This window comes from Patiria miniata, unplaced genomic scaffold, assembly GCF_015706575.1.
Source record: "Patiria miniata isolate m_02_andy unplaced genomic scaffold, ASM1570657v1 HiC_scaffold_5, whole genome shotgun sequence".
Classification (NCBI taxonomy): domain Eukaryota; kingdom Metazoa; phylum Echinodermata; class Asteroidea; order Valvatida; family Asterinidae; genus Patiria; species Patiria miniata.
Genome location: NW_024037072.1, coordinates 26,164,908 through 26,176,830, shown reverse-complemented (window position 1 = coordinate 26,176,830; position 11,923 = coordinate 26,164,908). Strand labels below are relative to the sequence as shown.

At 43.8% G+C, this 11,923-nt stretch overlaps 2 protein-coding genes across 2 annotated transcripts; both read right to left on the bottom strand.

Annotated features, from left to right (window-relative positions):
• Positions 1-228: 228 nt before the first annotated feature.
• On the bottom strand, positions 229-3,062 carry LOC119740230 (ankycorbin-like). Its single transcript, XM_038215465.1, has one exon. It carries the CDS (start codon positions 2,210-2,212, stop codon positions 605-607), a length of 1,608 nt encoding a protein of 535 aa, XP_038071393.1. The 5' UTR covers positions 2,213-3,062; the 3' UTR covers positions 229-604.
• A 1,759-nt stretch (positions 3,063-4,821) lies between these two features.
• LOC119740518 lies at positions 4,822-10,252 on the bottom strand. The gene is made up of 2 exons (XM_038215860.1): positions 10,169-10,252; positions 4,822-6,009 (listed from the first exon to the last, which is right to left on the bottom strand). The coding sequence occupies exon 2, from the start codon at positions 5,983-5,985 to the stop codon at positions 5,521-5,523; it is 465 nt and encodes a 154-aa protein (XP_038071788.1). The 5' UTR covers positions 5,986-6,009; positions 10,169-10,252; the 3' UTR covers positions 4,822-5,520.
• Between the last annotated feature and the right edge of the window lie 1,671 nt (positions 10,253-11,923).

Here is an 11,923-nt window from a genome sequence, read left to right as displayed (position 1 = left end):
ATCACAATTGTTTTTTAAAATCTCACAATCGCTGAAAATCAACCCCTGCCCAATTCTGCCTGAATTTGACATACCATGACGTCATTATTTGCAGACTATAATGCAGAAACCTTAAGTATAATGGAAGTGGATGTCAAAAAAAAAATTCGTACGATTCCCACAAAACCAGGAATCTGCATTGTCTTTGCATTTTTGTGGTAAGTCTAAGAATAAAGGTGGTTTTTTTTTGAAAAGTCGACCAGTTTTGATTGTATTCATCAAGTCAATTATCAAACTGTTTTTCCGCGTAATTAATATCGATTATTACAAAATAAGCAACGGACCCACGAACATTAGGGTGCATGTTTAATCTCATAGCATGTTTAAGATTGTGTACCGCGACGAAAAAACAACGTGTTTTTTTTTAGTCGGAAAGGCACAAGCTTTGACGGCTTCAACTAAAACGCGAGAAGCCGGAGCCGTTAATGTTTCCATTCCCATTACAATTAAACAGAGATTTACAATTTCGCATAGAGAAAACTTAAGAACACTGCATTTTAACAGAGTTTGTAAGATTTAATACGGATAAAGGAATGCCACTTGGTCAGAAAAGACTAGGTTTCCATTACTGGTCGTATTTTGGAGTGATTGGCGGAAGGTGCGTGCAGGAAACAGATTCCAATCTGTCGCTCGTCAAACCAGGATCTGTACTCGGTAGAGGTTGTGATGAGGTCCTGGGTCGTCCAGAGAGTTCTCTCAGTGAGACGATTGTCAGATCAATAAGTGTATCACTGCCGATACTCCGTTTAACAAAACGCGGGCTGATCATACCGCTCGCGTCAGCTCGCTCATACATCAGATGACTCATGCTACTTGACTTCAGCGGGCTTTGTGATAAACCGATGAGGGGTTCAGTGGGGTCACCCATGAGCAAAAGATCCTCCACAGAGGTAGAGGTGTGTGAAGGATGACGAACTCCTCTTTTGGGTCTTTGCGCCGCGGCGGAACACGGGCGTATCGGTGCAGCTGGAGGCTGGGGTCTCTTTGTGAACAAACCTCCACGCGATGCCGCTGATGCACTGCCCTTGGAGAGGACCATCAGGTTTTCCTGCGCGTCGTTACTCAAATGCGGGAACTGGTGGTGCTCCTGTACTGTGTTGTGTTGCATCCCCGCTCTTTGAACGTCAGGAAAACTAGACCTATTTGCCGGCATACCGAGCGACTGCATTTCCTTGGACCTGCAGGATAATTCTTCCATGCTGGAAGGGTGTTTTCTTGCGTTTCCTTTCTTGGAAGTAAAGAGGCCTGCAGGAACACTGCCTCGAGAAGAGGTAGTTGGGCTGTGTTGAGTCAATTCAACCGATGCCGCAGTATGTCCATCTTTTTGGGATGTCAGAGTTCCGTTTGTTGCTGAGCTCTTCTTGGTGTGTTCGTGAATTGCCGTATTCAAGGCGGATTGTTTTGAAGTCCGTTGTTTTGGAAGCAAGATATCAACTTCAGGGGTGGAACAGCCACCCTCTCGCGCCCAGTCCGCTGCGTTCATGTTACGCACCACATCCCGAACAATGACCGATGCTTTGGCTTCCCTGGCCAGTAGCCGAGCGCACTCAACGTAGCCGTTCTTAGCAGCTTCCATGAGGGGCGTCATGGCGTCAGCATTTACCTTGTCCACCTCCAGGCCAAGTCTGCGGAAAGACCGAGAGATTATCTCAATAGCCTCGGCATTGTTGGCCATGGCGCAGTACATCAGGGGCGTGTTGCCGTTGTGATCCTCCACGTTAGGGTCTACATTGTTCCTGACCAGTTTCCTGATGACGCCATTGCAGTGCAACTCGCAGGCGTAACTCAGGGCACTCCGTCCCACGTGATCCAAGAGGTTTACGTTGGCCTTGTAGCTAAGGAGCAAGTCTACGACTTTGTTGCGTACCTCTGCATCCTTGATCCTCGTAGCTCTTATGAGAGGTGTCTTACCGTGAACATCCTGTGCGTCCACAAGAGACTGACCCTCGACAGCATCCAAGATAAATTTAGCCAGATGGATCTTTCCTTTTGCCACGGCATCGTGAATGGCAATAGCTCCTGAGACTTGACCGAGGCTTCCACGTCTCGTTCTCTCCCGTATGGACGGCACACGCTTGAAAAGTGTCTGCAAAGCAGGTGGAGTTGCGTTCTCTCTAGATGACATGTTTCCAGAGTGTCTAGTGATTCGCAAAGACGGGAGCATGAACTGCATTCATGGCCACGTCTACGGGACTTCAAACCCTCAGTCTTTGTGGTACGCCGTCCAGACTGTCATTTTCTGACTCGATGACTCCACACATAGCAATACCGGATGTAATTATGTACGCAGCGTGAAATGAAGAAAGTCACCACAACCCAACCGAAACGAACTCGCCTCATGGACTCTGTAAGGATGAGGATAACACCCATGACATGACCGGCACGCCGGTGATCGGCACAGAAACTGCGATCCACTTTCCAATATTTGCTCGTATAAATTATGCCAAGTTCCGGCGATCGTTGAAGCGAGGGGAAAAAACGACAACTTCCCCGCCGGTGAGTGAGTCGTGAGCGTGTGATATACGATGCTGAGCGCATAGAGGTAAATTTATGCAATTTGTCTCACCATGTACCCCTTGTCCGTGGAACCCTTACGGGGCTTATCATGCACGGCACGGACTGGACCTAGTCTCCCCATCGTTACTCTAAGTCGCAAGATGGGCTCACAATAAATCATGCTGCATAATGCGGCTGGCACAGGCGACGATGCTGATGACGATGCTGATGCTGATGCTGATGCTGCTGATGATGATAAAGATAATGATGATGCACCGTTCTCCACATATTATGTGCCCACGGGAGTGTTGCTCAATACAAGGCCGAGTTAAATAATATCCATAAAGTTATTGATACACCCGCTCTCCGCATGGGATCCCTCGCATACCAAATGAGCAAATAATAATAACATACCACTGTGTCCAGGGCTAACAGGCACTTGGATGGTTACACCACTGTCGTGAAAATATTTTATTGTCCAACTGTATACAGTGTATACGGCAGCAACTTTTCACAATTAAAAATTCGACCCTTTCTTCCGTGATTACTCCATCACGGTTCCCGCTAAGAGACAAGCATTGAACGGATTGAAGGCACCGGCATATTGATGTCCCAACCGTGTTACTGCATTAATCAGTTGGATTTATAAAGCTTAGATAAGCGCAGCGAGGATAGGAAAGTACTGCCCTTTCAATTTCGTTCATTGCTTTTGTGTGTGCGTGCATGATGTCACGATGTGTGTAAGAGGGAGTGAAAGGGGAAGTCACCGCTCTTGATTATTGAGCGATTTATCTTAGGCCATCGTCCCGACGACTTTAGGTTCACATTGAATATTATTTGCCCCAAGACGTCGCCAATATTAATCGTTGACATTCTCACAAAGTGGCGAATCGACAAAATCGTGTTCGGACTTCACATTTTAGAATCGCGTATTATGTCTTTCCTCCGATAAATGCGTAATTTTTTTTTCCATCAGCAAGATTGTGAACATCTCGAAAGGCATGACGAAAAACATACTTCAATCGTTTAAAATCTCAATTAAAGAGTTGTTTATTACTAAAGGCACTTCTTGCAAACGGCAATCAAGTGTGAAATGATCCCCAGTGGTACCGCGCAAACAGAAGGAAAACGGGACAAATAGCCATATCTTCATTTACTAATTACTGTCGCCTTTCAGCGGGAATTATTTCACGATTTTGATAAAAATAAATGTGCAATCTATATTAACCAACAGATCGCCTCTCACTGGAAGGCGATTTACACATTTAAACTAACAGAGATTATTGTACATGTAAAAGCTGGTCGTTAAAATGAAGTAATCATTTCGTCATGTCCTGTTCCTGAATTACTGCACTGATGAATCATCTGTTCTCATATTTCAACGGCGAAGCACCTTGCTTCCGGGTTCATTGCCCCTCTCATAGCTCAATAAGAGGTGATGGCGTTATCCTCCCCTTGTTTCTGCTGCGTCTATTCCCAAAAGTTTTCAATAAATGATTTTTACATTTCAGGAAGTATTTTACATTTTAGGAAGTTTTGAATTCACTTTCTTAAAATCCTAATTTATAAACTTTTAAACCGTTAAAGGTCTTGACTCTATACTTGTTGTTACTATGAAGAGCTCATCATTTTTCCCTCCCCAAATTATGAGCGGGGCCAGGGCGACCAGAGAGGGGCGCATAGTCCTCAAGGGAGAGGGGCGTGCCCTAAATACCCCACCCCTTAGCATCGCCTCTGGATATTAGAACACCGCCATTAGTGTCCTGTAAACAAAACAATAACTAGGGGATCCGTATCATCGCGATCGCCAGTCACATGGACTGAAGGTAGTCTTTCAAAGGGCGCTTTGACTAAACCTTGTCGTTCCTTGAGGGAAGTTATTGGTGGATCAGGGGTTAATCTGTCAACCCCCGCCCCCGAAAAGCCATAATTGAGGCTCTAAAGTGCTGACGAGCAGTGCCCCCGTAATTATACAGTGCTGATGGCGTTGAGATCCACCCCGGAATATAATATGTGGATCCACAAAACTTAACAGCGCCCCCAGTGTCGGCTGATCCCCCCCCCCCCCCCCCACCCCCGCTTTTTGAAATCTTCGGCGGCCATCGTCAGATGGTGACTGACTACCCCTTCCCCTTCCCCACTGTTGGATTCTGCAACGTTTGAGTAAACAGGGAAATAAATACTATCTACAGTATGTTGCTGCACAGGGTGAACTGGCAATTATTTGGTTACGCCGTCCCCAACCCCACCCCCTCCCCCCCCCCCCCCAGCAAAAAAAAGGTCGAATTGGTCCGTCGATGCTACACATGGAAGGCAAGATTAGTGCGTCATGAGCGCTGATTTCTTGTCAATATATTGGGCGGACGGGGTATCCCCCCGCGATCGCCGCCCATGCATTCTTAAGTGTGTCTACTATTGTGTCAGTTTTGAAATCCCAGTTTCAATTTTGAAAATTGAAATATCTGAAGAAGGAGTGTTTCGCTGGGGGTGGGTGATCAATTAAAATGAACTGTTCAGTCGCGGCAGATATTACCTTGACAAGGCGGAACGTCACATCAGAATGCACATTGGTAACGTTATGGACCTTAAGATGAAAAGCAAGAAAGTTTCAAACGTTTGTTTACAATCACATTTTAATGGGATATGGCAGAAATTCAGTTGGACTGGATATAGATTGACTCCTCACGGCAGTCACATAAACTTTAGTGTAAATACGCAGGATATATTTAAAGTTATTGAGTAAAACTCCTCGATTCAGCATGTCCATGATAATACGGAAGTGTGGTAGATGAAATCCAAAATTGAAAATATGCTCCCAACTTTTTTTTAGAAACAAAGCATTCAGAGATTTAAATCCTGAGAATATACAAACAGAAAACAGACTACCGATTTATACGTAGATTTTCCGACAGAAACACCCTTACACGTGTAAATGTAAAACTTAAAAAAAAAAACATGCAATGTTCTCTGAATGTTCTCGTCTGTCTAGATGCACTGGTACTTCTCCTCGACCTTTTTCAGCCTGGTAGGGATGGCTTGCTCGGCACCAGACTGACTGTTAACCTCTGCCACCTCAGCAGCGTAAGGTCCCCGGCGGTTCAGGAAGATAATGTACTGCGTGCCAGCCTCGACTCTGGTCTCGGCGCAGTCCCAGCTACCACCGAAGCCCTCGACATCCTTCAGGTAGTCCGGCAGGCGCTCGGACTCCCCGCTGGTATCCTTGTAGACGCAGTCCACGATCAGGTCCGCAGTGTAGGGATACTTGTAGGGATGGGCGGGACTGGTAGCGTCTACGGTCGCCAGGACCACGACCTCAGCCTCCCCGAGCTCCATGCGTTCTACCAGGCTCTTGGAGTGCCAGCCGAATGGGGGTATACAGAAGCCCAGACAGGGGCTCGTCAGGGTGGCAAGCGCCGATAGCAAGAGGGCTGCGATGGCAAACCTCTTCATGTTGTTATGATGAATCACAAACTCCTGAAGATGGAAAGCGCACAACAAGAGACCGTGTAAGAAAACGGAATTCAAACTTTCTACTTTGATTAGGTCAGGGGCGTAAATCCGGGGGCTGGGGGTATATATCCCCCATTTATTGATCAGGGGGATGGGCTATTGAATCTCCCCCCGCCACTTTTTTTGTTATGAGGGGATTTCGAGGTATTTTACGAACATCCCAACCAAAATGTATTCAATAGCACTGAAAAGTGGAGAAACAATTGACAAAAGCTTTTAAAATGCGCCGTTTGGAGGAAAAGCGCGAGTATAGTTGACATATTGTATCCCATCAAAGAGCGCCCGCTAGTATAATGTGGCGTCCAGCCCCAGCCCCCCCCCCCCTTATATCTATTTTCCTAGCAATTCAAAAGTTACTCCCTTTTAAATAACACACCGAACAAAAAAAATACACCCACGTTTTTAGTAAACGGATAATTACTCTACACATTTTGAAGTAGGCCTATTTGAGGCCCGACACTAATTACTATACTAATTGGGCGTTCATGTATCTTTTTGTGCGTTATGCCTGGGCGCAAACGCAACCCAAATAACAGTGTATTTTCGGAGACTGAAAACGTCCAAAATATAAAAAAATAGTCCTTTTCGGTTTAAATAAACAGACAAATTGAAAATTCGTTTAGAGAAAACAAAATAAATATGTTGAACAGCACGAGTTGGGCAGCTTTAACGTCACAAATTCACCAAAAAATGAATGAGAACAGAAAATAAGCAGTTTTTAAAATCATCCTCGTTTGGACATTAATTTTCTCGGTGAACAAATATAATATACGTTTTGTAATGGAAACGTTCCGGTTCAAGTTGATACCTATATAGACTAGGTGCCAAGTCGGTAATTGTTTTGCGTACGGTACCGGTTACTCAGTGGCTCCACGCACGCAAAATATCGCTGCAATGCGCGTAGTCTGGTTCCCAGACCAAATGATGCTGACTATTTCTGTTGAAATTACCGACTTGGCGAATACGTTGTCAGTTTTGCACACAACATATCGTCGCTTTGCTCACGAAGTGACAAAAACCTAAAAAATTGACAAAAGTTCATTCTGAGATAATCGCATTTGAAGTTATTCATTTTTTCAAAAGACATTTTTGACCACTTTGCAGTAACAGAATTCGGAAATTTTTGCATTGACCGATAGGATATGATTTGCTCTTTGTTAATTCATAGTTGTTTGTTAAAAATAGTTCGTAATTAAACAGTAATTCATTAATAAAACTTGTTTGCACTTCGTGAGAACATCAAAACTTTGGGTCCCATATTGTGCCAATTACTTTGTACACAGTTTTTGTCACTTCGTGGGATTTTTTTCGACGCAACAAACTTGTTACTTTTGCGCGTCACGACAGTTGAGCGCGCGCGCGTCTGTTCTTTTTCAACATCGTTCGCGCGCGCGTGTATGCTCCCATCATTCTGCGTGTAGACCATTGTATAATTTCTGGCCCTGCTCAGGAAGTGACTTTTGTCACTTCGTGAGAACATTTTACACATGTTTACACTTGGTGAAAATGAAAATCACCGATTTCAGGCATTTTGTCAATTGTTTGTTTACAATAATTAAGAAAGTAAACAATATTTTGACTTGAAACTTGGTCAAATTGTTCCTTGAGACAACTATAATAAAATGGCTAGTAAAACTCAAAATCGAATAATTATCGATTTTCGAGGTTTTTGTCACTTCGTGAGCAAAGCGACGATATGGGAGTATTGTGAATCGCTAGCGAATTCTATGCGAGCAGTCTGATTGGTTCAGATTCCATGCAGAGCGAATTTTAGGCCACCACGGAAGATCGTTCTCATTACTTCGAGGGTTTGTAATTTGTGTTGTGTAACATTACAAATGCATCATACACGACTCAAATGAATCAAGTAGGGGGCCTATATATATCACAATGATACATTTTATTTCATGACCAAGCTGAGACTATTGGTCGTTTAAACGTCGCCAGATCTGCAAACATGTCCCTGACGTATTGAGAAGAACTCTGCGCGATTGGATCTCAACGCAAAAATTCACTGCATATGTATGGCGCTGCTTGCAGAATACTGGTGCGAGAACGTCGTCAAGTCGTTAGATTTGTCGCAACCCGGCCGATTACGTACTAGTCTTATACTAGCCGCACCAATGTAGTTCGACTGAAGTTCACAGACAAAAATACGACTATCTAACCTTGGGAACATTGTGTAAGAAATAACGAGAGCGCAACTTCAATTTAAGCGCTGAAGCTCCTGAAACCCCGAAACTAAAAGTTGCACTTGGCGAGATTTTTGGTGGTCACTGCATCATTGCATTCAACGTGTGTTGCGATGCCCATTGAAAAATCTCACTAAGTGCAACCTTTAGTTTTGTGGTTTCAGGAGCTTCAGCGTTTGCGCTCTCGTTATTTCTAACACAGTGTTTCCAAGTGAGGTATCAAATTGAACCGGAAAGTTTCCGTGACGAAACGTATTTTTTTTTGTTCACCGAGAAATTTCCAAACAAGAATGATATCATTATAAAAACTTCTCAGTGTCTTTGTGTACCATAAGGTGTACTGTATATATGGCACCGGAACAAAGTTAAAATCAATCTAAAGTGGTCCATCCAAGACATCCAAAAAGTTATCTCATAGACTTGGCCCTATTATTTTTTTCATCCAAAATGGTTTAACTAATTCACGTATAAGCTTGATCAGTACATGTAAGCCTATATACGAACAAGAAAATATAGTGGCCAATAATTTCGCCCTGTAGGGGCAGATGAAGTCACTACCGGTATCAAAGTCGACTTGATGAAAAAAATGCGGTCTGAATGCTTTAAGAAAAGCTGGAATAGAAACAACGTATCAGCCAAAAGGTAGAGTAGGCCCTACATCATTCGTCATTTGTGCATTTTTTTCCCGTTGGAAACAACAAAAGTGCTCAAAATCTAAAGGGTGACTGCTCTATGTTCCGACACCCCTATGTACCGACAACCTAGATTGTGTTACTCCCGGTTAGGGTTAGGGTTAGGGTTAGGGTTAGGGTTAGGGTTAGGGTTAGGGTTAGGAATAGGAATATGTGCAGTCGGAACATAGGGGTGTCGGAACATAGAGGTGTAACCATCTAAAGAAGGGTGCTTAACAACTAATTTGATGAAATTACACCTCAGTGAATGCTGTATATTCCGAGGAAACAATATTCAAGGATCTCGATTTCAATTCAAAAGTTGTCGAGTCATGTTTTGAATTGCGCCCAAAATCTGCGTCCGGGACGCGAATTTTGTTTGCCCTAACGACATCCGCATGGGGTGTACGCCTTGGCGTTTTGGACTTAACTTCTCTAAAAACATCAGAAGAAAATATAAAAATTAGAAAAAAAAAATGAATTCGAACGTAATGAAATTTGGACTTTCATTTCCCTTAAAAAAAAATCCTCCGAAGCCTAAGATTAGAAAAGGGAAAAATTCGGGTCCAAAACTGTGACGCGGTGCAAAATCACGACCCGGTTGACACCCACTGCTCGCTAAACCCTGGGGAAAAAATTAATTATATATACCTGCGTTCGTATCATAAAAGTATGGAAGAGGGCGCTAAACAACCATGTACGTGTATGTGGATGTAGTTTGGGAAAACAAAATTCGCGTCCAGGCATGTTCTCATTCGGCCGATTGCAGGTTACGCAGTGTCACACACTGAACCGACGAAGTATAGCAACCAGGCGTGCGTACTACTGCGCGCACTTATTGACGGCCTCGACGAATTAACGAACTACTACAAAAATGCGTCTTCAGACGCATCGTTGGAAATAGCCTTTTATTGTTTTCTTAATATGACAGCATGCCAGAAAGAATAATTTCAAAGTGGGTTAAGTATCATTACCACCTTTAAACAAAGTATACTTTTCAACGGTAGTTTCGTCAGGTACTTTTTGGATAGCTGCAAATGATGCACTCTGCCTTTAATTAATGCAAACAATTAGTTTATCAAAGGCTTCGGCAGCCCCATAGTGTGAGACGGGAGATTTGTTTGTGTGCGAGCAGGTAACTATACCAACTAACTTGAACACCTATCAGAAGACAATACTTTCACATTCCAGAGCCAAAGCTAACGCTTCGTTAATGCTGAGTTACTGCTGCGACTTTTCATAGAGTGAAATAAACTTTACCGGTTCGTTGTTCGTCCTCTGCGGTACGACCTCGCCTGTGTGCAAGCCTCGTTCCTCCTGGGTTTGTGTGATGCAAGCGGACAGAGCAAGGACATTTTATAGACAAGTTGCGGATGAAATATGAGCAGCATATAGGAATTAACGCCAATAATTTGCGAGTACAGTTTTTTTGTATATCGTGTTCAGTGAAACGTAGCAAGTTTTCTTTCTTAATTGCAGTTCGCCTCCTTTTTCTGTAATTGTATAGTTGCGGCTTTTTTCCTTTGTGAACACGAATCTTATGCTCCATCCACAACAGATGTTCGATTATTATTGTCGTCTCGTTGGTATAATGCATGACAGTCACAAGGGCGGATCCAGGGGGGGCCAAAGGGGGCCATGGCCCCCCCCCAAAAACGAAACCAATTTTTTTTTTTTTATGTGACATCGCGATAAAGGCAGGCAATGAGTACACCACCATCTTTTCCTCAAAAAACATTGGTTAAAGTGGTCAGAAATTGCCTCAGATCGCACCACAGAGCATCTAGAATCCAAAAAATTTTCGGGGCCCTTAAGCGGGCCCCGAACCCCACGCCGTAATTTTTGTGACCCACTTTTTTGGGGGACCAAAATTTTTGTTGGCCCCCTCCAAAATTGTGTTCTGGATCCGCCCTTGGACAGTCATAATGGTATAAAATTCTGGGCAATGAAACTTCTAGGGCCGGGAACTAATGATTATAACAGTACAAAAAAAAACAGCTTTAAGAGTTACTTGGTAGGGGTTGGGCGTCAAGCTTAGGGTGAGAATGCTGAAGGGACCGGGAAGGAGTGAAGTTCCTTCTGAAGCTTACGGTCATCCGCCCCTGTGTTTACGCGAACTGCTGGGTTGGATTTTTTCATAAATAGACCCATAGTTATTCGTGCATTTCAGTAATTGATTGTAATAGTTTGTATCAATAAATCAATAGATTTTTAGTGTAAATTCCCTCGTGTAATAAGAGTGCATGTGCGGCGATCACGCGGGGGGACCTCCCCAACCATTAACTGCGATGCTCCCCCTTTATCCCAGCGCGTATTCATTTAACTAAATTAATGTACATAAATTGTACTGCCACTTTTCCCCCAAATTGTGCAATAGCTCAAAGCATTGCCTCAACTGCTACCCTTTTCGCGCGTAAAATATTGCAACATCTGCGGGGTATGGGCAAGCACCTTTTTACTTCTTTCCTCTCCGTAGGTCCGTACGTGTGCCGCGCCTGCGTATTACACACCAACCGGGAATAGTAGCAAAACGCATCTTAGCCGGGTATGGGCGCTTTGCGCGCTTAGGTTGAAAAAGAGGCTGCATGGGCAAGCTTCGGTCACCTGTGTTATACGTTACCACCATTGATCTCCATATACACAGACTGGATAGGACATCGCGTACGAACGTGCGTCCGCGCGCGCGTTTTTTGAAAAGGGTAAAGAACACAATTTCGCATTCGAGTTGTGTACACTTTCGAACGGAGGATTAAAAAATGAAGTTGGGTTTTCTTCGGTTTCTTTGTCATTTTTGAAAGAATAAAAGAAACAGAGATCTAAATTGATCAAAATCGACGAGGAGTATAGTCAAGGTGTGCGCAGCATTAGATCGCTGGAGCCGGGAAGTAAGGAGCGTTGAAGAATAGGACAATTATTCGCAAGTAAGTTGTTTTTTTAACGAGGCCTATACAACATGGCATGGAGGAATATGAACATAGCAAATTATAATATCGTTAGTGTTGTCGCTCTGAGTTT